General features: G+C 53.7%; 1 protein-coding gene across 3 annotated transcripts in view; it reads left to right on the top strand.

Annotated features, from left to right (window-relative positions):
• The first annotated feature begins 2,073 nt into the window (after positions 1-2,073).
• The window catches only part of SH2D4A (SH2 domain containing 4A), a 62,350-nt gene continuing 41,852 nt past the window's right edge, over positions 2,074-22,571 (top strand). For 2 of the 3 annotated variants that reach the window (XM_043893876.1, XM_043893874.1), the window contains exons 1-4: positions 2,074-2,408; positions 8,016-8,389; positions 19,704-19,863; positions 21,143-21,299. In XM_043893876.1, coding sequence (XP_043749811.1) covers positions 8,209-8,389; positions 19,704-19,863; positions 21,143-21,299 — 498 coding nt within the window. In that variant the 5' untranslated portion in view covers positions 2,074-2,408; positions 8,016-8,208. Of the gene's footprint in view, positions 2,409-2,563; positions 2,708-8,015; positions 8,390-19,703; positions 19,864-21,142; positions 21,300-22,571 lie in introns of those variants that run through there. The other variant, XM_043893875.1, reaches the window with a different exon arrangement.

Here is a 22,571-nt window from a genome sequence, read left to right as displayed (position 1 = left end):
AAGTGACGGGGAATGCCTGGAGCCTGGGTATGCGTTTGGGGTTGGGGGAGTGGTGATTTCAAAGAGCAAAGCTCTGGCCTCAACTAAAACGCCAGAGGGGACATCTGGGTTTCACAAACACAAACAGGGAATGGAAGGAAAGGTGGTGATAAGCCAGACCCCTGGGTCTCACACCCTGCATTTATGAAATGAGAGGCTGTCCATCCCCACACACAGCTTCAGGATCAGAACCAAGGTGAACATCGGCTCCATGTTTATTTCAGTAAAGTCAGGGGGCTGTGTTTGGGCTTCCCAGTAGCTCAATGGTAAAGAATTTGCCTGCCAATTCAGGAGACACAAGAGATGAGGGTTGATCCCTCGGTTGGGAAGATTCCCTGGAGGAGGTCATGGCAACCCACTCCAGTATTCTTGCCAGGAGAATTCCATGGAAAGAGGAGCCTGGCAGGCTACAGTCCTTGGGGTCACAAAGAGTCAGACGTGACTTGGCAACTGAGCACGCACACCACACAGGGCCTGTAGTATAACTCTTCAAAATCTCCCATATCAACCTCCCACATATTTTAGTGGCTTCACCTTTGGCCACATTAGGACCTGCTAGCATGCTTTGGTGGAGAAGGAAATGGCAACCCACTCCAGTGTTCTTGCCTGGAGAATCCCAGGGACGGGGGAGCCTGGTGGGTTGCCAGCTATGGGGTCACACAGAGTCGGACATGACTGAAGTGACTTAGCAGCAGCAGCATGCTTTGGGGAAATGTCTGTGCTCCATCTCAATCTCAACAAAATAACTCCTGAGGAGGGGGGGATCAAAGGGGTAAACTTGAAACCTCCCTCAGGTTATTGTAAGTTGTGCTTAAGAACGACTTCTGGGATCACCAGCAGTAAACTTTTTATAAAACTAAAATGAAATCGTGTACTTTTTGAAAAGATGGCACGAAATACAGAAGTTAGGAAACACCTGATTTTGAATCTAGTCCAAACAAGAGATGAGACTTTGGTTTCATTTGCACTAGGAGACCTAGTCCAAGCTGCCTGGGAAGATCTGAGGACACCGGGATGCTGGTAAGGGCTTTTAACAGAACTTCAAGAGCAAGACAGCTGGTGATACACCTCATAGGTGTCCCTGACTTGCCAGTGGCCAGCAGGAGAGGCTCAGCACCGTCCCCCGGCAAGGTGTGGTCGCCCAGACCTCACACTCGAAAGGCACGTGAAGGCGGGTAACCCTCTGACAACACATCCTGGATCAGTGGGTGGGGAGATGTTTCCCACCGGGAGCGTGGCCCAAAGGCAGACATTAGAAGTGATGAGAGACTCATAGTTAAGTCACAGAGTCACTGATGTGGGATCAGTCCTGGCAAGTTCATGATTGCAAGGAGGCAGAAATATACCCGAGGCTACTGTACAAGGCAGTGCTGCCTCCAATGGGGTCGGCTGTCTGCTCTCTGCATGTCTGGCTTCACCACGACCAGCCTGGTACCCAGCAAGCGCTCATTAAATGCCTCTGGGGACTGTGTTAAACTGACTTCGTAGTTCTTCAACTGCTTCACCGGGGAGTGTTAGGGTTCCCTCTGAGCCGGCGCCAGCAGCCGGCCAGGTTAAATGACACTCCAGCCAGAAACACCCTACAGGCCATTCAGTTAATAAGCACTGGGAACCAAACCCAACCAGAAATTCTGCCCTAATGGGATCCTTAGAATAGCTCTCAAATAGCTACTCAGAAGGCCTGACTTCCGCCCCCAGGTTCTACCTCTCCGGTATCTTCTGAGGTCCGGAGAGGCTAGAAATGGAGAGATTTCATTTTTCAAAGGAGCAAGTGAGGTAGGCTGTGTAGACAGGTCTATACTGGCTATTTGCCTCATCTCTCCCTGACACCTGCGACCAGGTTGGGGTAGGGGGATGGTCACGACAGCAGGCTCCTTGCTCCACACATTCTGAACGGTCCTCTGAATGCAAAATACCCTCCGACGAGTCCACTCTGCCTCCAATGAGCTGTCCTCCCAGATTTCCTTCTCTGGCCGCGGCTCCTCCCCCCGGGCGCCACCCAGACCTGTGCTGTCCCCGCGCGCAGTTCACCGCCTGCCTTCACCCTCTTGCCTTCTCCCCTTCTCCGCACTTCTTTCATTTTCTCTGCCCCCCAGAGCGACCGTCTCCAGGTCTCCATCTTCGCAGCCTTTCTCCTCCGGGTCCTGGCCTCCTACGAAGCCACACCCTTGCGGACCAGCGCCCTGGAGGAGTTTGATAATTGACTTAAGATCAACAAAAGAAAAAAAGTGAGCTCGGAGACGCTGGCGCACAGGCTCGTCCGGCGGAGCTGAGAAGGGCTCCCGGCCCCGGGCCCCACCTGCCGGGACGCCCGGCCGGACCCCTGCCCGGGCCGCGGGGCGCACGGAGGGACGCGCCGGCGGCCGCAGGTGCGGGCGGGCTGGGGGGTGGCAGCGGGCCGGGGGAAGGCCCTCGGCCCGCGTCTCGGCCGCGCGTCTGTGCAGCGGGCCGCGCCCTCCCGGCCCCTGGCGCCCGGCGGCCCGGGCGGCCCGGCCCCGCGAGGGCGGGAGGCGGGAGGGGCGGCCAGCGCGGGTCTCCCCGCGGGTGGCGGTCCCGCGCTCCTCCGCCCGGCGGGCTCAGCTGCGGGCGGCAGGGTGTCCGGTGTCGGGTGTCCGGTGTCGCCGCGCCGGCAGGAGAGCGGCGGCGCAGAGAGCGGGCCGTGGTCGCGGTGAGGGGCGCGCGGGGGCAGCTCCGGGCCGGGACCCTCGGGGGGCGCCCGGGGCTGCCGGGGAGGGAGCGCCTGGGGGTAGCGGGCAGGAAAGGCGGCGCGCCAGGCGCTCCGGGCGCCCGGGGGGCGGTCCCCGATCCCGTGGGCTCAGGGTGCGCTGGGGGGCCGCGCGGGGCCGCGGTGGGCGCGCCGCCCCTGGAAGGCGGGCCCCGACGGTGGCCGCAGGCGGTCGCGCAGTGACCTTCCCCCGCCCTAGGGTTCGCAAGGGCGCCCTTGGGGTGGCGCCGGTTGCATCGGGGAGTCACTGTGCAGGTTCGCTCAGAGTGCCTTTGTCTCCCCAAGAGTCAAAAGAAAGAGGCGACAGAGCGCCCCTTTCTTTCTAAACTTAAGAGTCTGCTCAACCCTAAAAGCTTGGTTGCATGCCTGCTTAAGAGAAACAATGACTTGGATACAGGTTTTTTGTTTTTGTTTTTTTTTTCCAGTGAAGAAGTAAGTGGAGTCAATGAAAGCATAGATCTGGCATGAGTGAAATCTCTAGATAAACCTGTGTGCAGAGATTTCAAATTTCTGAAGAGTGGTACAAAATCTTTAAAGAATTTACCAAATTGATGTCGCCCCTTCCAATTTATTTTATCCTGAGATAACCTTTGTGCGGATAGGTTAATAACGCAAAGTTGAATAACTGGAAGTCTGAAAACAGTTGGCTGTTTGAAAAGAATTAAATTCAAATGATATTCTTACCATTAAAGTTATGGTGTCCATATCAGAATATTTATATGATTAATTAGGCTGGGTTTTTTTTTTTTTTTTTTTGGTGCTCAGTCGTGTCAGACTCTTTGTGACCCCATGGACTGTATGGACCCCCTAGGTGTGACCCCATGGACCCCCTAAGCTTCTCTATCCAGGGAATTTTCTAGAAAAGGATACTGGAGTGGGTTGCCATTTCCTTCTCCAGGGGATCTTCCGGACCCAGGGATCAAACCTGGCTCTCTTGCATTTCCTGCATTGGCAGGCAGATTCTTTACCACTGCACCACCCTTTGGGGTAAGGTCTCAGAGTCGTTAAAAATACGAAAAGTCCTCTTAAAAAAAAAAAATCATTGTTCAGAGGACAGTGGCCCTAAACCCTGGTAAACTATGAGAAAATAGGAGAGCCAGGCCACACCTATGGGAGTCCTGGAAGACAACTGTGACCCATTAGAAATTTATTTTTGGAAAAAGTAGCAGACGTGGACATGTTGCTTGTCATTTTTGTCTTTTAAGAAAAGTATTGCACAAAAGTACTGAGTTAGCCCAGCTTTCCTTTTTCCTGGATCTTGAATGGGGGGAGCAGTCTGCACTCTGTACCGGACCCAGTGGCAGCGCTGATTGTCAGGGGGTACAATAGGGGAAATCCTGACCAGTCGATTTCCTCCTTTCTGCTTCCTCCACCCTGGCTCCACTTGCCTCGGTAAGTCCCCGCTAGATGGTGTGGCCCAGACCTCAGGTTACAGAGTCACAGTTGAGGCTCCTTTCACAGTGAGGAAAGCCAGCGCGGGTATGTGAAGTGACACCCAGCCCGGCCCAGGCAGGGCCGGCCTCCCGGGCGCGCCGGCGCTGTGTTTGAGGATGGAGCTAGTTCATACCTGCGCGGCCGCAGCCTCAGCGTGGCATGCAGCGCTTGTGTTTCAGCAGCCTCACTCCTCAAGATTCTTGTCAGCTGGGTCCCCAAGTTTTCTTTGAGGACAGGGGGAAGCAGGTGTCTTTCCCTGAAGGTCCACTAATGACCTTTAATGCAAAAAAAAAAAGCATGTTTGGGGGGAACCGCACAAGACGGAAGCTGTGAGAGCTTGGACCTGTGGCCCCTGCGGTGCGGAGCCACCCTTTCCCCCTGGTCCGTCCCCGCTGCTCCCAGGGGCTGTGGATGGAGCTGCGGGGGGATGCTGTGTAGACTAAGTGATCCGTGTGAACGCTGTGAGCCCCGCGTGTCGGTCACTTCCCGCTGTCCTTCCTGGGGTGGGGGCTTTTCCGTACCTGCCCTCCCCTAAGGCCACCTGCACTTGCAGAGATGAGGTGTCTGCCCCCGACCCCCGACCCCGAGAGGGTCGACCCTGCCTCACGCACTTTGGGTTCAGCATTTCTGCTGCTGCCAGAACTTGCTTCTGAAACATCACCTGTGGTTCCCCATCCCAGTGATGCTCTGATTCTGAAAGGTGAAAGTTAAAATTGCTCAGTTCGTGTCCAGCTCTTTGCAACCCCATGGACTATACAGTCCATGGCTTTCTCCAGGCCAGAATACTGGAGTGAGTAAACTTCCCCTTCTCCAGGGGATCTTCCCAACTCAGGGATCAAACCCAGGTCTCCTGCATTGCAGGCGAAGTCTTTACCAACTGAGCCAAAGGGTAAGCCCAGGAATACTGGAGTGGGTAGCCTATCCCTTCTTCAGGGGATCTTCCCGACCCAGGGATCGAACCGGGGTCTCGTGCATTGCAGGAGGAGTCTTTACCCACTGAGCTACCAGGAAAGCCTGGAGTTTGCTGGAAAGCCAGCAAACTCCACGCCCCTGACTTGGAGCCAGACCTCCAGGCACAGCCCCTCCATCGTCTTGTAGAAAATGGGGATGGTGAGGGACTGAACTCCAAGGTTGTGATGAAGATTCGTTAGTTACTGCCTTCACTGCTCAAGGTCGTGGCTGGGGTCAGCATCCGAGACCAGGACTGTGCCAGGTGGAGAGAGGAGAGTGGATTCAGCCCTTTCAGGGTTTTCCTGTTTAGTCCCTGCCTGCCTTGTCCCTGTTGCTGGGAGTCGCCCAATTCCAGACTGGGGAATAGAGCAGAAGCCTCCAGCTTCCCTGGGCAGCTCCTCTCCCCCGTGTTTTATTTCTGTGAAAGTCAACCCTTGGTTAAGAAATGTCCCAGCATAAGGACCTTTACCGGAATGTCATATATAGCTTTTACTATGTTGAGGTATGTTCCTTCGGAATGTCAAGGACTCATTCACTTTGGTTTCTTAGCACTTGATCTAAGCACTGGAGTCCAGTGAGCTGAGGACTTACCTTCTTGCTGCGGTTCTGACACCTACAGACAAGAGCTCAGCCTCTGGAAACCCCCCTCGAGTGTAGATTTAGTTGAGCCCCTCTCCTGGAGACCCCAGAGTCAGGAAAGCATCACAGGACATCAGTGGTCTGACCGTTAGAGCCTTTGAGGGTCGCCTCAAAGCAAAATACAAAGCTAACCAGAAAGCCTGGGGCGGGTGAGGCTGACTGAGTTAGAGTCGGATGGTGCCTTTAATTCTTTTAAAAATTTCTCTTAACACTGGGTTCATTTGAGCCCTGGGATTTGAATGCTACAGATGGTAGGATGCAGATAGCGGGGGTCATGGTAGCCTCAGTAAAGGTCCCTGCTACACCAGGATTCAAGAGTAAATGGAACTATGTGTTCTTTATACGCAAACCACCCTGGGTACCCTGGCTTTGGGCTGTTGCTCCTGCTTCTCTGAAAAAGCTGGTGTAAATGGAGAAACCGCTGCGCAAGGAGGCGGAGCAGGAGTGAAGCTGCAGGGGCCTCCCAGGGCGTGAGAGGAGCAAGACAGCCTGCCTGGGAGTGACCGGGAGACGGGCCGGGACTGACCGGCCATGGGCCTAGGAGGGCCGCTGTGTGGCTGAGTGACCGGTCTGAGGCTTAAGAGCCTTTGAACTTAGTTTGGAGAAAGAAGATATTTGAGAGGGCACGGCCAGATGGTGGGATTGTTAGTCCGTTTCTTAGAACATACATAATCCTAAAGAGTTGAAATAAATAAGCTTTTTGTGCATATCTTATTGTATTGGAACAAAATAAACATCCCCCCCCCCCGAATGGAAATGTGTACATAATTTCCTTCTAATGACAAAAATATGAAGGTTTGCTACATTTTTGAAAAAGACCAAATGGAAAGGCGTGAAGTAGAGCACACCTGCTGTGGAGTAGGTACCCCCGTGAACCCGCCTATGTGCTCAGGCCCAAGGCTCCTCCCTCTGAGAAACTGTCTTACGGAGCGAGGACCCTTTGTGATGGGCCTGGTCACCTCTTCAGTTCAGTTCAGTTCAGTTGCTCAGTCATGTCCGACTCTTTGCGACCCCATGAACTACAGCACGCCAGGCTTCCCTGTCCATCACCAAGTCCTGGAGCTTGCTCAAACTCATGTCCATTGAGTGGATGATGCCATCCAACCATCTCATCCTCTGTTGTCCCCTTCTCCTCCCGCCCTCAATCTTTCCCAGCATCAGGGTCTTTTCCAAGGAGTCAGTTATTCGCATCAGGTGGCCAAAGTATTGGAGTTTCAGCTTCAGCATCAATCCGTCCAGTGAATATTCAGGACTGATTTCCTTTAGGATGGACTGGTTGGATCTCCTTGCAGTCCAAGGGACTCTCAAGAGTCTTCTCCAACACCACAGTTCAAAAGCATCTATTCTTTGGCACTCAGCTTTCTTTAGAGTCCAACTCTCACATCCATACATGACTACTGGAAAAACCATAGCTTTGACTCGATGGACCTTTGTTGGCAAAGTAACGTCTCTGCTTTTTAATATGCTGTCTAGCTTGGTCATAGCTTTTCTTCCGAGGTGCAAGTGTCTTTTAATTTCATGACTCCCCCAGCTTATCTGGTCTGTAATTTTAGATCCTGTGAAATTAGGTTACCTGGAAGAGGTATACCTAAAACCTGGTGACCTTCCAAAACGTACGTGAGTGTTCTCTCCTGCCTCTGCACTGTTTTCATGGTTTAGTGAGTTGTCTGAACACTGCACTGTCCTTTTGTGAAGATGACAGCACAGAATTGTATTAACTGCCACTTTTAAGGGAAAATGGGGAAATTGCATTATGGTCTAATTTTTATCTCTTGTTTATTTCTTCCTTAAGCCTGGCTTGGGTTTGGGTGGGTAATTCTCTGAAATCTCAAAAACAGTGTTTTCTTTTGAAATATGTTGTTTGGAGAGAGGCTTTTAGTTTCATCCCTGCCTTTGTCTCTTTAACTGTTTTTAGCTGTAGACGTGGTGGTTTATTGAGCTCAGAGGTAATCGCATGTTTGCTTAGTTGGGAGAATGCCAAACCTCTGTTAATTTTTTGTTTCCCTGAGATTGACCGGTAAAAAGTTAGGGTTTATTTTGTTTTGTGTGGTTTTTTTTTTTTTTGTTAAAGTATCTTTGGAAATTACGGGATACAGGTTACACAGAGCTCTTAACAAAGCTTGCCTGAAATAAAAGCGGATCTGAGTTTCTGCCAAGCTTACTCCTAAGCCTGTCCTGGCCTTTGCACCTTTTGACACGGTTGCGTCTTGGCTGTTGCTCTTTGCAGGTTCATGAGTGGCGTTTTGGACAGGGAGCCTGGTGTGGGAGCCCAGAGGCAGTTTGCTGAACTGCCGTCGTCCCAGCCCCACGAGCGTCCGGGAAGGTCTGTGGGTGCCGCCCCGTGCCAGCCCAGGGGAGGCAGCCCTGGAAGCCGTTCTCAAGAACTTTTGCCCCAGGTGTAAGACTCCAGCCCCGCAAAGATGCTGAAACAGATCCTGTCGGAGATGTACATAGATCCTGATCTGCTGGCAGAGCTGAACGAGGAACAGAAACAGATCCTGTTCTTCAAGATGAGGGAGGAGCAGATCCGCCGCTGGAAAGAAAGAGAAGCAGCGATGGAAAAACAGGAGTCCTTGCCAGTGAAACCCAGACCAAAGAAAGGTAAGCGGAGCTCGCTTCTCCCGGGAGCCCACGCGGCGGGCTGCCTCCCCGCTCATTTTCACGTTTCACACTGGTCAGCCGCTAGCTGGGTTCGAGATCCGGTTTGGCAGCTGGACCCTGAGTGTTACTGAGCTTTTCATGGTGCAACTGATCAACCTGAAGTGTCCATGCTTGTGCAAGTACACGTGCACACACATGCACAAGTACACAGACACACACACGAGCGGCAATACTCTGGAGTGATGAGGCTGGGAGCAGATGTCTTTCTCGAAACCGGACTGACCTTAAGCTGCAGTAAAAAGTCACATGGAGGTGGACTCGAGGGGCATGCAGGAAGGGTCCACCTCCTCTTGTCCCAGATGCCTGGTGTTCTGCTGTGCTGGGCTTAGTCGCCCAGTCGTGTACAACAGTTTGCAAGCCCGCCAGGTTCCTCTGTCCATGGGGATTCTCCACTGGAGTGAGTAGCCTATCCCTTCTCCAGGGGAGCTCCCGACCCAGGAATCCAACCAGGGTCTCCTGCATTGCAGGTGAATTCTTTACCAATTGAGCTACCAGGGAAGCCCCTGGTATTCGGCTACCAGTATGCAAAGTCTTTACATCAGCCTCTCTCTAGAAATGCTGTTTCCATTCCGTAGACTCTGAGAGATGTTTGAGTTTTCTGTTTTTAGGGACATTCACTTTCAAGATGCAAATACTACTAAAAGGAAAAAAGTCATAATGCTAATTTTTTTAGTGTGAGTTCACCTTTCAGATGTACTACCTCTTCCTGGCCCAAGGAATCCCTGGTAGCTTGGCCGCGTCTTTGGGACCATGGATGAGAAGGAATTCCTTATACATCAGGGTTAAAGGGTATACACAAAGACACATGGGAAAGCATGTGTTAGCGCACACACACACCCCTCCACACACTTTCTGTTATGGACGAATACCTCTGTTGTTGGGAAAAAAAAAAAAAAACAGTTTTCAAGGTCACTTACAGAGCGGCATTCAAAGATCAATTTCTCTTCGTTTTTTATTAAGCCCGGAAAAATAAATTTGATAAAACCATTCAGGGTTTCAAAGATTGAGAAAATTAATCTCCCTTGTATGCTACAGACTCAAAAAGGAAGTCAGTTGAGTGACCTTTTCCTTGCACTGTCTTTTATTAAAACCTTTTTCCAATTAAGGTTTTACAGTGATATGGAAATAAATGTGAGTACTTCATTTATTATTATTATTATTGCCAATAGCAGCTATTTATTAAACCCCTCTTTTGTCAGACACCATGCAAGGCACTTTTACATACATTACATGTCATCTTCATGGTATTTCTCCAAAACAGGTATCAGTGGTCCTGTTTTACACATGGAGAAGTGCAGTAATAAATGCAAGGTCACACCCTAGTTGGTACTCAGGTCTACTGGGCTTTACAGTACTCTGCACTCTCCAAGGACATCCTTGGTTTTCCTTCTAGCGGTAACATGTCCAAACTGAAGCATGAGCCTGTATCTTTCCGATCTGGCTTCTCCATTTCCTTGCATCCTTTGGTCTGAGTTAACCAAGTATAATGGGGCCTCCTGGCACCGTGTTAGCTGTGAACGTGACATGCAGACGTGGTGGGTGACTGTGAAGACTGGGGCCGCAGAAGGGCTCTGTCCCCTGGAATCAGTGGCCTGGAGCTCTTTGGGAGACTTTGGGTTTCTCACGTTTGCTGAGTTGGTCTCCTCCTGGTGATGTAAGATGAAGTTCTTTGCTCAAATTCTTCCTTTGCGGGCTGTAGGTTTTCCCCTTTCGTCTCTTCAAATGTATCGTGCGACTCCCTTCTGTCCTTCAGAAGAATCAGCTGCTGGCCTTATGGGACTTCCCTCGTCTGTTATTTGTTACTTCTCCCATGCTGCGTGTTCAGTCGCTCAGTCGTGTCCGGCTCTTTGCGACCCCATGGGCTGTAGCTCACCAGGCTCCTCTGTCCCTGGGATTCTCCAGGCCAGAATACCGGAGTAGGTTGCCATGCCCTCCTCCAGGAGATCTTCCCCACCCAGGGATCAAACCCACGTCTCTTTTGCGTCTCCTGCATTGGCAAGTGGGTTCTTTAATATATCACCACCTGGGAAGCTTTTCCCTTGCTGCTTTTAATATTCTCCCTTTATTTTTTGTGATTTTAATTACAGTGAGTCTTGGTATGTTCCTCTTTGGGTTCATCCTGTATGGCAATGGTCCCCAACCTTTTTGGAAGCAGCGACTGGTTGTAGGGAAGACAGTTTTTCTGCGGATGGGGATGGTGGGGGGTGGTAATGTGAGTGGTGGGGAGCAATTACAGCCTGGGAGTTGGGGACCCCTGCTGTTTGGAACTATGTGCATTTCCTGGGCTGGGGTGACTATTTCCTTTCTCAGGCTAGGGAAGTTTTCAGTTATTATGGCCTGAAATGCTCAGGCTCATTCTCTGTCTCTTTTTCTTCTGGGCCCCTATAATGCTAATATTAGCGCCTTGATGTTGTCCTCAAGGTCTCTTGACCTGTCCTCATTTCTTTTCATCCTTTTTTCTGCTCAGCAGCAGTGATTTCCATGCCTCCATCTTCCAGCTCACTGATGCACTCTTCTGTATCATTTGGTCTACTATTGATTCCTTCTGGTGTATTTTTCATTTTAGTTATTGTATTCTCCTTCTCTATGTGTTCTTTATATTTTCTAACTCTTTGTTTAAAAATTCCAACTTCTTGCTCTGTGCATACCTGCTGTCCTCCTGAGTTCTTTCATCATCTTTACAAGCACTGCCCTGAGCTCTTTCTTGGGTAGAAAGCTTATCTCCACTTCATTTAGTTCTTCTGGGGTTTTGTCATCTTCTTTCATCTGGAACGTGTTCCTCTGCTGCCTCATTTTTTTTTTTAATTTTTTTTCTAAGTTGGTATTTGTATTTTTCTGTATGTGGTAGGTTAGCTACATTTCTTGACCTTAAAGAAGGGGCCCCTCTGAAGATGTTCTCTGTGTCTTAGCAGCCCTCACCCCTCTAGACGCTTAAGCCGTACGCTCTCCAGATTTTCCCTAAGAGGTCTGCATGGGCCCTTCCGTTGTGGGAGGCTGAGCCCGTGGGCCATCAGCTGGCTTGGTTGGCTCCTACATCGGTTGATTCTCAGGCTCTGCCTTGTCTGAAGGCCGCTGGCTGTTGGTTAGATGGATCTGGTCACAAAGTGACTGGTTGAGGAATCCTAGGGGGTCCAGGGGCTAGTTGTGGTAGCTCACCAGTAGGTGGAATCAGGGTCCCAAGGACTCCGGGGAGGTTGCCCTACCCATGGACAGGTGAACTGAGGTCCTGGGGGTAGCGCTGGATTATTGGCAGGCAGAGTCGGGTCATGGAGTCTGGCCACAGGGCCCAGGATCCCAGAACTCATTTCAAATCGTTGGGCGGGGGTGGGGTGGAGGGAGGGGGCTGGTTCTCGACACAGTTGGGTTTGGCGTCTGGGGTATCCTGAAGCTTGTGTTAGCCTCTAGTGGGCAGGGGCCGGGACCTGGCTGGTCCCTGGGTAGGGCCTGCCCTGCTGTGGGTGGCCTGGATCTGTAGCTCTCTTGCCTTTGGTGTCTGCCCCTGGTTGGTGAGGCTGGTCTGGAGACCAGTGCCGGCTTCCTGGAGGGAAGGGCCAGTGTCTGCCCGCTGGTGTGTGGGGTTAGGTCTTGGCCCTCTGGTGGGCTTGGCAAAGTCCAGAGGCGTGTCTGCAGTCAGCTGTGGGCTCAGGAAGTCCTTAGGGCCTGCTCATGGCTGGAGCTGCGTTCCTGCCCAGTTAGTCGTTTGGCCCGAGGCCTCTCAGCACGGGTGGCCTGCAGGCTGTTGGGTGGGGCCAGGTCTTGGCACTAATGAGCCAAGATGGCAGCTGCCAACAGCCATGTCCTCACGATAGAAGGTCCCCAAATATGTTTACCTCCAGGATTCACGGTCTCAGGGTGACCCATAGTCATCCCCGCCTCCCTGGGAGACGCTCCAAAGCCGACAGGTAGGTCTTGCCCAGACTCCTGTCAAATGACTGCTTTTCACTCTGGGTCCTGGTGTGTGTGAGATTTTGTGTGCGCCCTTTTAAGAGTAAGTCTCTATTTCCCCCACTCCTGTGGGACTCCCAAAATTAAACCCCGCTGGCCTGAAGGCAATGGCACCCCACTCCAGTACTCTTGCCTGGAAAATCCCATGGACAGAGGAGTCTGGTAGGCTGCGGTCCATGGGGTCGCTAAGAGTCAGACACGACTGAGCGACTTCACTTTCACTTTTCACTTTCAGGCATTGGAGGAGGAAATGGCAACCCACTCCAGTGTTCTTGCCTAGAGAATCCCAGGGACGGCGGAGTCTGGTGGGCTGCCGTCTGTGGGGTCACACAGAGTCGGACATGACTGAAGCGACTTAGCAGCAGCAGCAGGCCTTCAAAGCCAAATGTTCTGGGGGCTCATCTTCCCAGATGAGTAGGACCCCCGGGCTGGGGAGCCTGACCTGGGGCTCAGAACTCTCACTCCGGTGGGAGAAGCTCCAGTCTGTGGGTCGCCCACCTTGGGGTATCTGTCTCACTGTGGTGTCTGTCTCATTGTAGTTCCTTTTCTATGTTTTTGGTTGGAGAAGATCTTTTCTTGTAGGTTCTGGTCTTTATCATGGATGGTTTTTCTGCAGATAGTTGCGATTTTGGTGTGCTCAGGAGACAAGGTGAGCTCAGGGCCTTTCTGCCCTGTCATCTTGCCCAGTCTTCTGTTGATTTTTTAATAGGACGACTAGAAAATGCATAATTACAGGCGGCGCTCCCATTGGACAGCACTGCCCTAGACTTTGTAAACGTGGCCCCAAGCAGTGCCGATTGAGCTGCTGGCGTGTCAGACCCTGAACTCTTAGGTCTATCATCTCATGAAATCATCACAGCCAAGCCTGGAGCTGAGTCACTTTCACATTTCACAGGTGAGGAAAGGGAGACGGAGGGACCTTAACTGACTTGCCCAGGGCAGCAGGACCCTGAGCCTGACTCTCCCGTAGCTGGCACTGTTAACAAACGTTGCCCCTCGTTCAGCCTGCCTGGCGCTTCGAGCTGACCTGGAGCTTGGTAGCAGTTGCCGTTGCCTGCGGGAGCCCTGCACACGACTGAACATGTGCTTGTGTGGGTGTCTTCCCGTGGAGCCTTTATTCCGTAAGTTTTTTTTCTGGTCATGCACACAGAGGAGGTCTTTACTTGGTAGAGGCTTCCCAGCAATAGACACCTCTCCAGCTGGGGGGAACTTCTCGTAAGAAGCCAGGCTATGGTCACTATGGGGGCTGCCCAGCAATAGACACCTCTCCAGCTGGTAGGAACTTCTCGTAAGAAGCCAGGCTATGGTCACTATGGGGGGTGACAGACGCTCCGTGTGCACCCTTGGAACAGGCTGGGGCTTGTGAAATTTCCCTTGTGGATTCTCAGACGAGCTCCTTTATGCAGAGCCTCCCCTTTTCAATGAAATGATGGCAGAGCCCTGGTGTGTCCCATCTGCCGTGTCTGCTTCCTCCCTGCCCTTCCCTCCTGACCCAGCACAGTGACCTCTGCTGCTGGATTCAGTTCTCAGCTCGGTTGATTCCTCAGCCAGGTCTCACCCTGTGAGTTGCCTCTCAGAGTCTCTTCGTGTCGTGGTCTCTTGCTGACTCCGTGACTGTCTTCTTTCACATCTCTGCCTGACCCGGAATACCTGTGTTCCCCAGGGGAGCCTCACTCTGCCCTGGTGGTTGGCAAGCTTCAGGTGGGACTGAGGGTCCCTTAGACTCCGTGGGAAACTTACTGAAAGCTTGGACCAGGAGAATCTACACAGGGGACACTTGCTGCAGTTTCCCAATGTTGACAGATTCCCTGAGCCTCATTCACACACTCCCCGACTAGGTTAGGGTCAGGGTCTCTGTACTCCCTCCCTGGGGCACCTCTTCTCTTTATGGAATCTCACAGCTGTATTTCGAAACCAGACCTCTTATCTGAGCATTGGTCTCATGTCAGTTACCCAACGAGCATCTCCGCTCAGAAGACCCTTGGGCCCTTGATGCAAAGCCAGGTTCTTCGGCATCATCCCAGCTCTCCTCCCCGCCCCTCAGGCCTGTTCCTGCCTCTGTCTCCACCATGATCTGTGGCCCACTTTCCTTTGAGTCACCAAAGCCGGAAGCCTGGGAGTCCCCTGGTTACTCCCAGTCTCAGCACACTTGCATTGCTCCATCCCACGGAGGTTCTCCCTACCACCCTGCGGGTCTGTTAGCAAGTGCCAGGCAGAAACCTTGTGTTGATGCCATTTCATTTAATCTTTGTAAGAATCCAGGGAGGTGAACGTGGCCCGCCGCCTGAGTCTTACAAGTAAGGAAACAGAGAAAGTGACGTGGGCAGGTCACCAGTGGAGTCCGGGTTTCAACGGCAGATCTGAGTCTGCTCTGAGCCGCCGGTCCCAGCCCGCTCTGGGCTCACTCTGGGCTGGATAGTGTGACGGCCTTGGTCTCACGTGTTGAGTGCTGGACTCGGATGCCCACTCGGACGCTCCCTCTCACCCCCTGGAGCAGTGGGCCAGCCGGCCTCCCCCCGAGTCACCTACTGGCTTGTCTGTGCCACCACCTGCTGCCCGGGATGGTGGCGCTCTGTGGGTTCCCCAGCTCCCTTTCTGTCCCTTCTGTCTCTAGAATAAATATTTTCAAAGTTTTAAAACACAGGCTCGCAGAATTATTACCCGCACTACCTTCGGGGAAGTCCTCGTAGGACTGGGCCTCACTGTGCTAAATTCCTTCAGTCACATCCCGATTCTTTTGCGACCCCATGGACTGTAGCCCTCCAGGCTCCTCTGTCCATGGGGATTCTCCAGGCACTGGAGTGGGTTGCCATGCCCTCCTCCAGGGGATCGTCCCGACCCAGGGATGGAACCTGCATCTCCTGCGGCTCCTGTATTGCAGGCAGATTCTTCACTGCAGAGACACCAGGGAAGCCCAGGACTGGGCCTTGGTCTTCATGGAACCACACGTGGGGCTGCCGCTGTCCTGCCCTGCAGGGCTGAGACGGCAACCCCATGCCCAGCTCGCTCAGCAGAGCCCTGCAAACATTCGTTTCCTGCCATTCTTGAGGGTGGATTTCCTGTTTTTGCTCTCAAAGGTATTTCAGTCTGGACAGTGCATCAGAGGTGGCTCTAAACACAGGTTTTACTGCCTCACCAGCAGGTAAGGAATTCTGGTCCCACACTACCAGCTCTACAATCCCAGACAAGGAACTTACCTTCCCGGAGCCTCGATTTCCTCATGGCCGAGTAGGGTTACTAACAGCCTTGGTGATGCTCTATGTATTTCAAGGCAGACCTGGCACGGGCATCAGTCAGAAGGAACAAGGCCGTAACACCCAAATCCCAGAGGCCCTACCAGCTAGGCATTTGCCCTCTGGTTTCTGGGTCAGAGGTGGATGACTGTGAGGAGCGGCCAGAGCGGTGGGCAGTTCCTGGGGCGTTGTGAGTTCAGGCAGCATGTGGACGCTGCAGCCCAGGGTCAGTGGACATCCCCTGTGTGCCCAGGAGTAGGGTTTCTGGGTCATATGGTAGCTTTAGTTTTTTAAGGAACCTCCATACTGTTTTCCATAGTGGTTGCACCAACTTTGGTTTCCACCAACAGTGTAGGCGGGTTTCCCTTTCTCCACACCCTCTCACCATTTATTATTTGTAATCTTTTTGATGATGGCTGTTCTGACCAGTGTGAGGTGATACCTTATTGTAGTTCTGATTTGCCTTTCTGTAATAATTAGTGATGTTGAGCATCTCTTCATGTGCCTGTTGGCCATGTGGGTATCTTCTTTGGAAAAACATCTGTTTAGGTTCTCTGCTCACATTTTGATTGGGTGGTATTTTGTTTTGTTTTGTTTTTGGTATTGAGCTGTTCATTTATTTTGGAAATTAAGCCTCTTTGGTCACACTGTCTGCAAATATTTTCTCCCAATCCATAGGTTGTCTTTTCATTTTGTTGATGGTTTTCCTTTGCTGTGCAAAAGCGTCTCAGTTTGATTAGGTCCTATTTGTTAATTTTTGCTTTTATTTCTTTTGCCCTGGGAGACCGAGCTAGGAAAATAGTTATGATTTATGTCAGAGAATGTTTTGCCTGTGTTCACTTCTGGGAGTTTTGTGGCGTCCTGTCTGACAATTGTGGACTCTTGGTTGGTCCGTCAGACCAAGAACATGGAATTAATCCTTTTTGAGCACTTGTGTGTGAGTTCAGACTCACCCCCTCTGTTTTATCAAAGAGGAAACTCGGACTGGAGAAATAAAGCGCCGTGAACACTGGGATTTTGGTACAGCTTTCTGGAGTTACGCAACACAGGCCCTCCATGTAAACCCCGTCACCGGGCGTCCGGGGCCTGGGCAGGCAGGCTCCCGCTCCCCATGTGACCTCAGCCCACAGCCAGGCGGCTTCTCAAGCCTCGCCAGCTCTGGCGGAGACCCCGGTTCCACCTGGCCCCTCACCGGTTCCTGTTCCTGGGCTTCGGTCATGCTGTTCCTCATGTCCAGCACCAAAGCCACTCTGTTCTCTGTCTAAATTCCATACCCATCCTCCCCAGCTGAACACCAGGAACTTATTTACTCTCTGTTCTTTCGAAGCCCCCTGCCTTCTCTGAATCCTCGTTGGACGTAATCTCTCCTGGTCACAGAGTATGTCCCCCTGCCCACCCGCCCCCATCTCTAGAAATTTAACACCCCTCCCTCAGCCAGGTGGCTCAGACTATAAAAAATCCACCTGCAAGGCAGGAAACCCAGGTTTGATCCCTGGCTTGGGAAGATCCCCTGGAGAAGGGAATGGCAACCCACTCCAGTATTCTTGCCTGGAAAATCCCATGGACAGAGGAGCCTGGCAGGCTACAGTCCATGGGGTTGCAAAGAGTCAGACACGACTGAGTGACTAATGTCATTGTCTCAGTCCTGCTACTTTCGTAATTAACTAGTGGTTCAGCTCCTGCCTCCTTTAGCTGGAACGTGAGTCCCTGGAAGCCAGGACTGGTCTGTCTTGTTTGCAAGTGTCTGCAGCGCATCCACCTCAGGGCCTGGCACGAAATAGACAGGTGGCGAAGTTCATCAAGTCGGTGACCTGCCGCCCTGCCCTCCTCTCCCAGGCCCTGGTGACCTGCAGGAGGGTGTCTCACCCCCTGCACCCTGCAGCACCCAGCTCTGCACCCCGCCAGCCTTAGGGACGCTGCGGGAATGTCGTGGGAGACAGCCCTCCCTGTCTTGGCATGAAGCCGAGGGCGTCAGGGCAACCCCCCTCCCCGGGTTCAGGGAGCTGTGTGGACCCCCCGAGGACCCCAGGGTCTTTGCCCCGAAGGAGAGACGCCGTTAGAGCAGAGACTCCCATCAGGGACGCTATCTGACACATCCAATAACCCCCTTCCTTCTTGCCCCAAAGCCGCCGTCTCTTACGCCTCCCCCACCCCCTCAGAGGTATGGGGGCTCTGTCCTCCCCTTGGCTGCCACTCCTGTGTTCGTAGGGTTTCTGGATTCCTCACCCCCAGAACAGGGCCTCCCCCGACGGTAGTCATGCACCCGAGTGCCCTGCATTATGCTCTGGGACACAGTTTGGGGGGATTGTGTGTTGCTGTCCCGAGAGGGGCTGCAGGGACCCCTGGGCCCCTCCCGCCTCCCTTGGCTCTCAGCCACGCCATCTCCGACCACCTTCCTCCTGCTGCCGGAACGTTGGTAGGGGGATGTCAGGTGAAGACCGAGAGGTGGACACAGTGGGAACATTCTTAGCTGCCCCAGAGCAGGCAGTACAGGGGCTTTGTGAGGGACGCCAGCATCCCACAGTGAAGGAACCTGTGGGCATCTCAATGAGCCAGAGCTGACCCGGCCTCCCCACCCAGGGCCCACCTGAGACTGACCTGCCCTCATACCTGCGTCCACCTCTGAGCACAAACTGTTTGACTCCTCCTCCCTGCCCCCCCAATATCCTATTTATTGTTAATAATTTCATTTATTTACCTTTTGACTGTGCGGGGTCTTCATTGCTGCACGGGCTTTTCCCTAGTTGCAGTGTGTGTTCTCATTGCAGCAGCTTCTCTAGTTGTGGTTCCCGGGTGCAAAGCCGCAGACTCAAGACCTGTGGGGCACGGGCTTGGTTGCTCTGCGGCATGGGGGGGTCTTCCTGGCCCCGGGATCGAACCCGTGTCTCCTGCATTGGCAGGTAGATTCTTTACCCCTGAGCCCCCAGGGACGCCATGACTGTCATACTGAGAACCTTGTCCCCAGAGCATCCCTGCAGCCCTGAGGATAGAAGGCGCCCAGAGGAAGAGCTAGGCTGGCCCCGAGTGGCCGCGTCCTGAGTCCACAGCAGGACGCTGGTCCTCCGTCTGCTGGACGGAGACTCTTCCATGGGAAGCTGGCCTCTGCTTCCCGCGACCCTTCCCCGGCCTGGCCTGCATTCCGGCAGCAGCCCCCCGCCACACACTCGGCAGGGCTGGTGAGCATGTGTCCTCGGGCTCAGGCTTCTGGACGAGGATGAGCTGAGGACCCTCACAGCCCTGGTGAGTCCCCTCCGGGACCTTCACACTTAGGACTGCCCCCCTCCAACTTCTCCGGGGGATGGCCCACCGTCCCGGGTGTCAGGGAGCCTGATGTGCCTGTCGGAGGAGCAGGAATTAGAAAGTAAACACAGCGACCAGCAGGGAACGGGGCTATTCTAGGAGCTTCCCCACGTCTCCCACTCCGGGCGCGTCGTCTCTCACGGCTGATGGGAGTCTCTCAGCTGCCACGTCTGTCAACAGCACAGAGGAGCAATTGCACCCGCCTCTGCTGAGCGCCGTCGTGTGTCAGACACCCGGGGACCTGCCCCCACGGCTGCCTCCCCCCACGGCTGTCCTCCGGAGCGGACGTTAGCGTTCCTGTTATGTGGACGAGAAACTGAGGCTTAGGGAGATTAAATGATTTGTCCAAGTTGTACGGCTGAGTGGCAGGGCTAGGGTTTAAAGCAAAGCTGGTGTGACTCTAAAACGCACGCCTTGGACCCAGCAGTGAATCCTAGGAAGATGGTGGACACGCCGTGCCCAAGAGCAGCTGGGTTGCAGGGAGATTCTTAGGCTTCAGAGGTTCACGTGTCTGATGTTGGCTCCGTTACCCTAGAGATAACACAGACAGTGGTCTTCCCATCTCGGGTCTTCACTTATAAAAAGGGCATGTGCAGAACCCACACTCATCATGATTTAAAACGGACAGTCCAGCCACCGCCCTGGAAGGGGCTGCTTGCTCAGAGCACGTCGGACGTGCTTCGCTTCATCTGATCTTTAAATACTTGAACGGTGGAAAACCTCCTAACCCACGGCCGAAGATACTTGTTCAAACCAGATTCTTGTTTTGCTTGCAGACAACAGCAAATCCGTTCACTGGAAACTGGGAGCCGACAAGGAGGTCTGGGTCTGGGTGATGGGCGAACACCACCTGGACAAACCCTACGATGTGATCTGTGATGAGATCCTCGCGGAGAGGGCGAGGCTGAAGGCCGAGCAGGAGACGGCGGAGCTCAGGTGTGGACCCACGGGCCGGGAGGGCCAGCCAGGCCAGAGGGGCCGCTGTGCTTCTTGGCTGGTAGAGCCTGCAGGAGGGCCAGGTGGGACTCGAGGGCACGTGGTGGCATCCAGTTTCTGGAAAGTTCTCCCTTCTGACCTTGGGGGACCCCTTTCACTCACGATGCCACCACGTCGGCTGTCCTGCATCCCCATTGGGACATTGTGGATGAGGTTCCCCGTGACCCTGGGCTTCCCTAACATTGAGCAAGAGCAGCATAGTTGCAGGAGTGAGTGAGGCTCCAGGACCCCCTCAGGCTTCAGGCTCCAGAGCTGCTGCTGAGGAGAGCAGGCCCGAGGGGGGTCTGTCTATGCCGGGCTCTCAGGGACGGACCGGGAGCTTGCAGTCCAGGAGGAGAAACGGGTGGCCACGCGGGCTGTGTGTGCGCTGTGACTCAGGCCAGGCAGGGGCTCCCAGATCCCAGGGGGAGAACCTGGAAAGGTAAGTAGTTTTCCAGCTTGCAGGAGGTCAGGTGGGAAAAGGCAGGCAGGAGGTCATCAGGACTCCTCAATAGAGGGTATTTGATATGTGGGATGATGGTGAATCGTTCTGCGTGTTTGGGGTGCACGTGGGTGATGGGGGTCGGGATGTCATGTGCCTCGAAGGCCAGATTTAGGACTCTGGATCTTATTCTGTAGACAGTGAGGAGGTGCTGGGTGAGACCAACTGCAGACACAGGAAGGTCACGTGGGTGGCAGACTCGGGGCAGGGCGTGGGTCCCCTCTGCCGGGTGCTAGGGTGGCTTCTGGGCACCCCGCCCCGAGTGTGGGCAGCCCTGCATGAGAGGAGACACAGGAGCAGACAGGGGGCCTCTGTCCCACGCCCCAGGGCTGTGACTTCACAGCCATAGGTGGGCACACAGGATAAAAAAGGGACTCTGTGCTGCTGAGGACGCGAAGGCTGCATGCTCTGTTCCACTCTGTTCTGTTCACGAACAGAAGGAAGGCTGTTCAACCTCTGATTCGGGAGCCGGGCAGACCTGGATTCCAATCCTGGCCGCTGCCGGGCCTTGGATGCGGGATAACGGTTATCCTGAGCCTCTTTTAGCAAAGCCAGGATGACCTCACCGTCCCCGCAGGGCTGCTGTGAGGACTTGGTTCACGTCTTTAAGTGCCTCGCAAGGGCTCAGCCTGCCGTCAGCGCCTTTCGCATCGTTTGAACGTAGACATCCACTTGGGGGAACGCTTGTCTTTTTACTGCAGGATGTGTTTTGATAATTCCACGTTTGTTTCTCTCCAGAAAAGCTCAGCCCGGAGAGCTCAGCAGCAGCTCGAAACCAAAGCCTCCATCCTCCGAGGGGCGGGCGCCCGGGAACGTGGGGGAGAAGGCGGCGGAGGCGGGGACGCCGGGCCGAGGCTGCGGGCCAGCTGCGCCGCTGGCAGAGCAGAAAGCGCCCGTGAGTCTTTCACGTCCGTAAAGTGTGCGGAACTTCACGTCGGGGAGACAGAGGTGTCAGGGCCCCGGGGCGTCAGGATCCTCATTGGGCTTTTCTGGGGAAGGTTCCTCCAGCTTGAAGGCCCTGTGGTTGTTCCTTAGGGGGATGGACTCACCTGCTTCTTCAGAAACAACATAGAGCCCCCTCTGCATGAGAGAAGGCGTGAGGAGAGAACTCTAAATAGAAAACTGTGCATCGTTAAGACATCCCCAGGGTTATTTTTTCCTGTTACATTTTTCTGTAACGGGTCTGCAGGGTCTTTCTCGAAGGGCCAGCTGGTGGACGGCGGATCTCCTGGTCCCGTGGCCTCCGGGACTGGCGTGGACAGACTGCAGCCAGCTCTCCTCACCAGGGCGGGCAGGGCCGGGTCTGCCGCTTAAGGCTGTGGTTTGCTGGGCCTGGAACACCGGCTCCTCTGGGATCTAGACTGTGTCCTCATGAGTAACCCCCGCTTCACCCCAATGATGGAGTGAAGGGTGGATGGGGCCGGACAGGGAGTGTCTTGGGGGCGACCTGTTGTGCAAGAACGGTCGACAGTTGTCAATGATTTTTGAGCAAGGGGCTGCCCTGACCCCTTTCGTTGAGGACGAAGCGTCAGGGCCCGTTGGTTTCATGGGGTTTGCCTGGTTTGTGGGATGGCTGTTGTCCTCCACACAACAAGAGTTCTGTCCTCGGAGCTAGAATGAATTCTCTGAGGTGTCAGATGGTTTACAAGAGCTCAAACGCAATTTGCTTCTGGGATTGTGCTTTGGAAGAATAATAAAACTAGATGATGAGGTTATTTCTTCTGCCAAGAACTTAATTACCCGGAGGGCTAGCAGGGGATTTGCAGCAGCCTGGCTTCTGCGAGGGCTCCGGCCTTCTGGCGCTGTATGTGCTCTCTACTTCTTGGAGAGTGTTGAGCAGGGATGGGGGGGTACATGGAGGAGAAGACCCCAAGATGGATTGATTTACTCGTTCAGTGAACAAGTACCGTTATGTCCCAGGACTGAGATCACACTGCAGGAGTGAAAATAGGAATCACTGCTGTTGTGGACTTCATAACTGAGGAAGCAAGAGAGACTTCACATAAAGTGTCATTTCAAGCGGAAGCAGTGGTCCAAGGACTGGGGTGTGTTTCTGTGCTCTTAGCCCAGGGACGTGAGCATCACCAGGGCGGGCAGAACGGCTCTGCAGGGGACTCGGAGCTGGAGGTGACCACACAGGGTGCCTGGGGCTGGAGGTTCCAGCAGA

This window comes from Cervus elaphus, chromosome 32 (genome assembly GCF_910594005.1).
Source record: "Cervus elaphus chromosome 32, mCerEla1.1, whole genome shotgun sequence".
Classification (NCBI taxonomy): Eukaryota; Metazoa; Chordata; class Mammalia; order Artiodactyla; family Cervidae; genus Cervus; species Cervus elaphus.
This window is presented reverse-complemented; position numbering and strand designations above follow the sequence as displayed.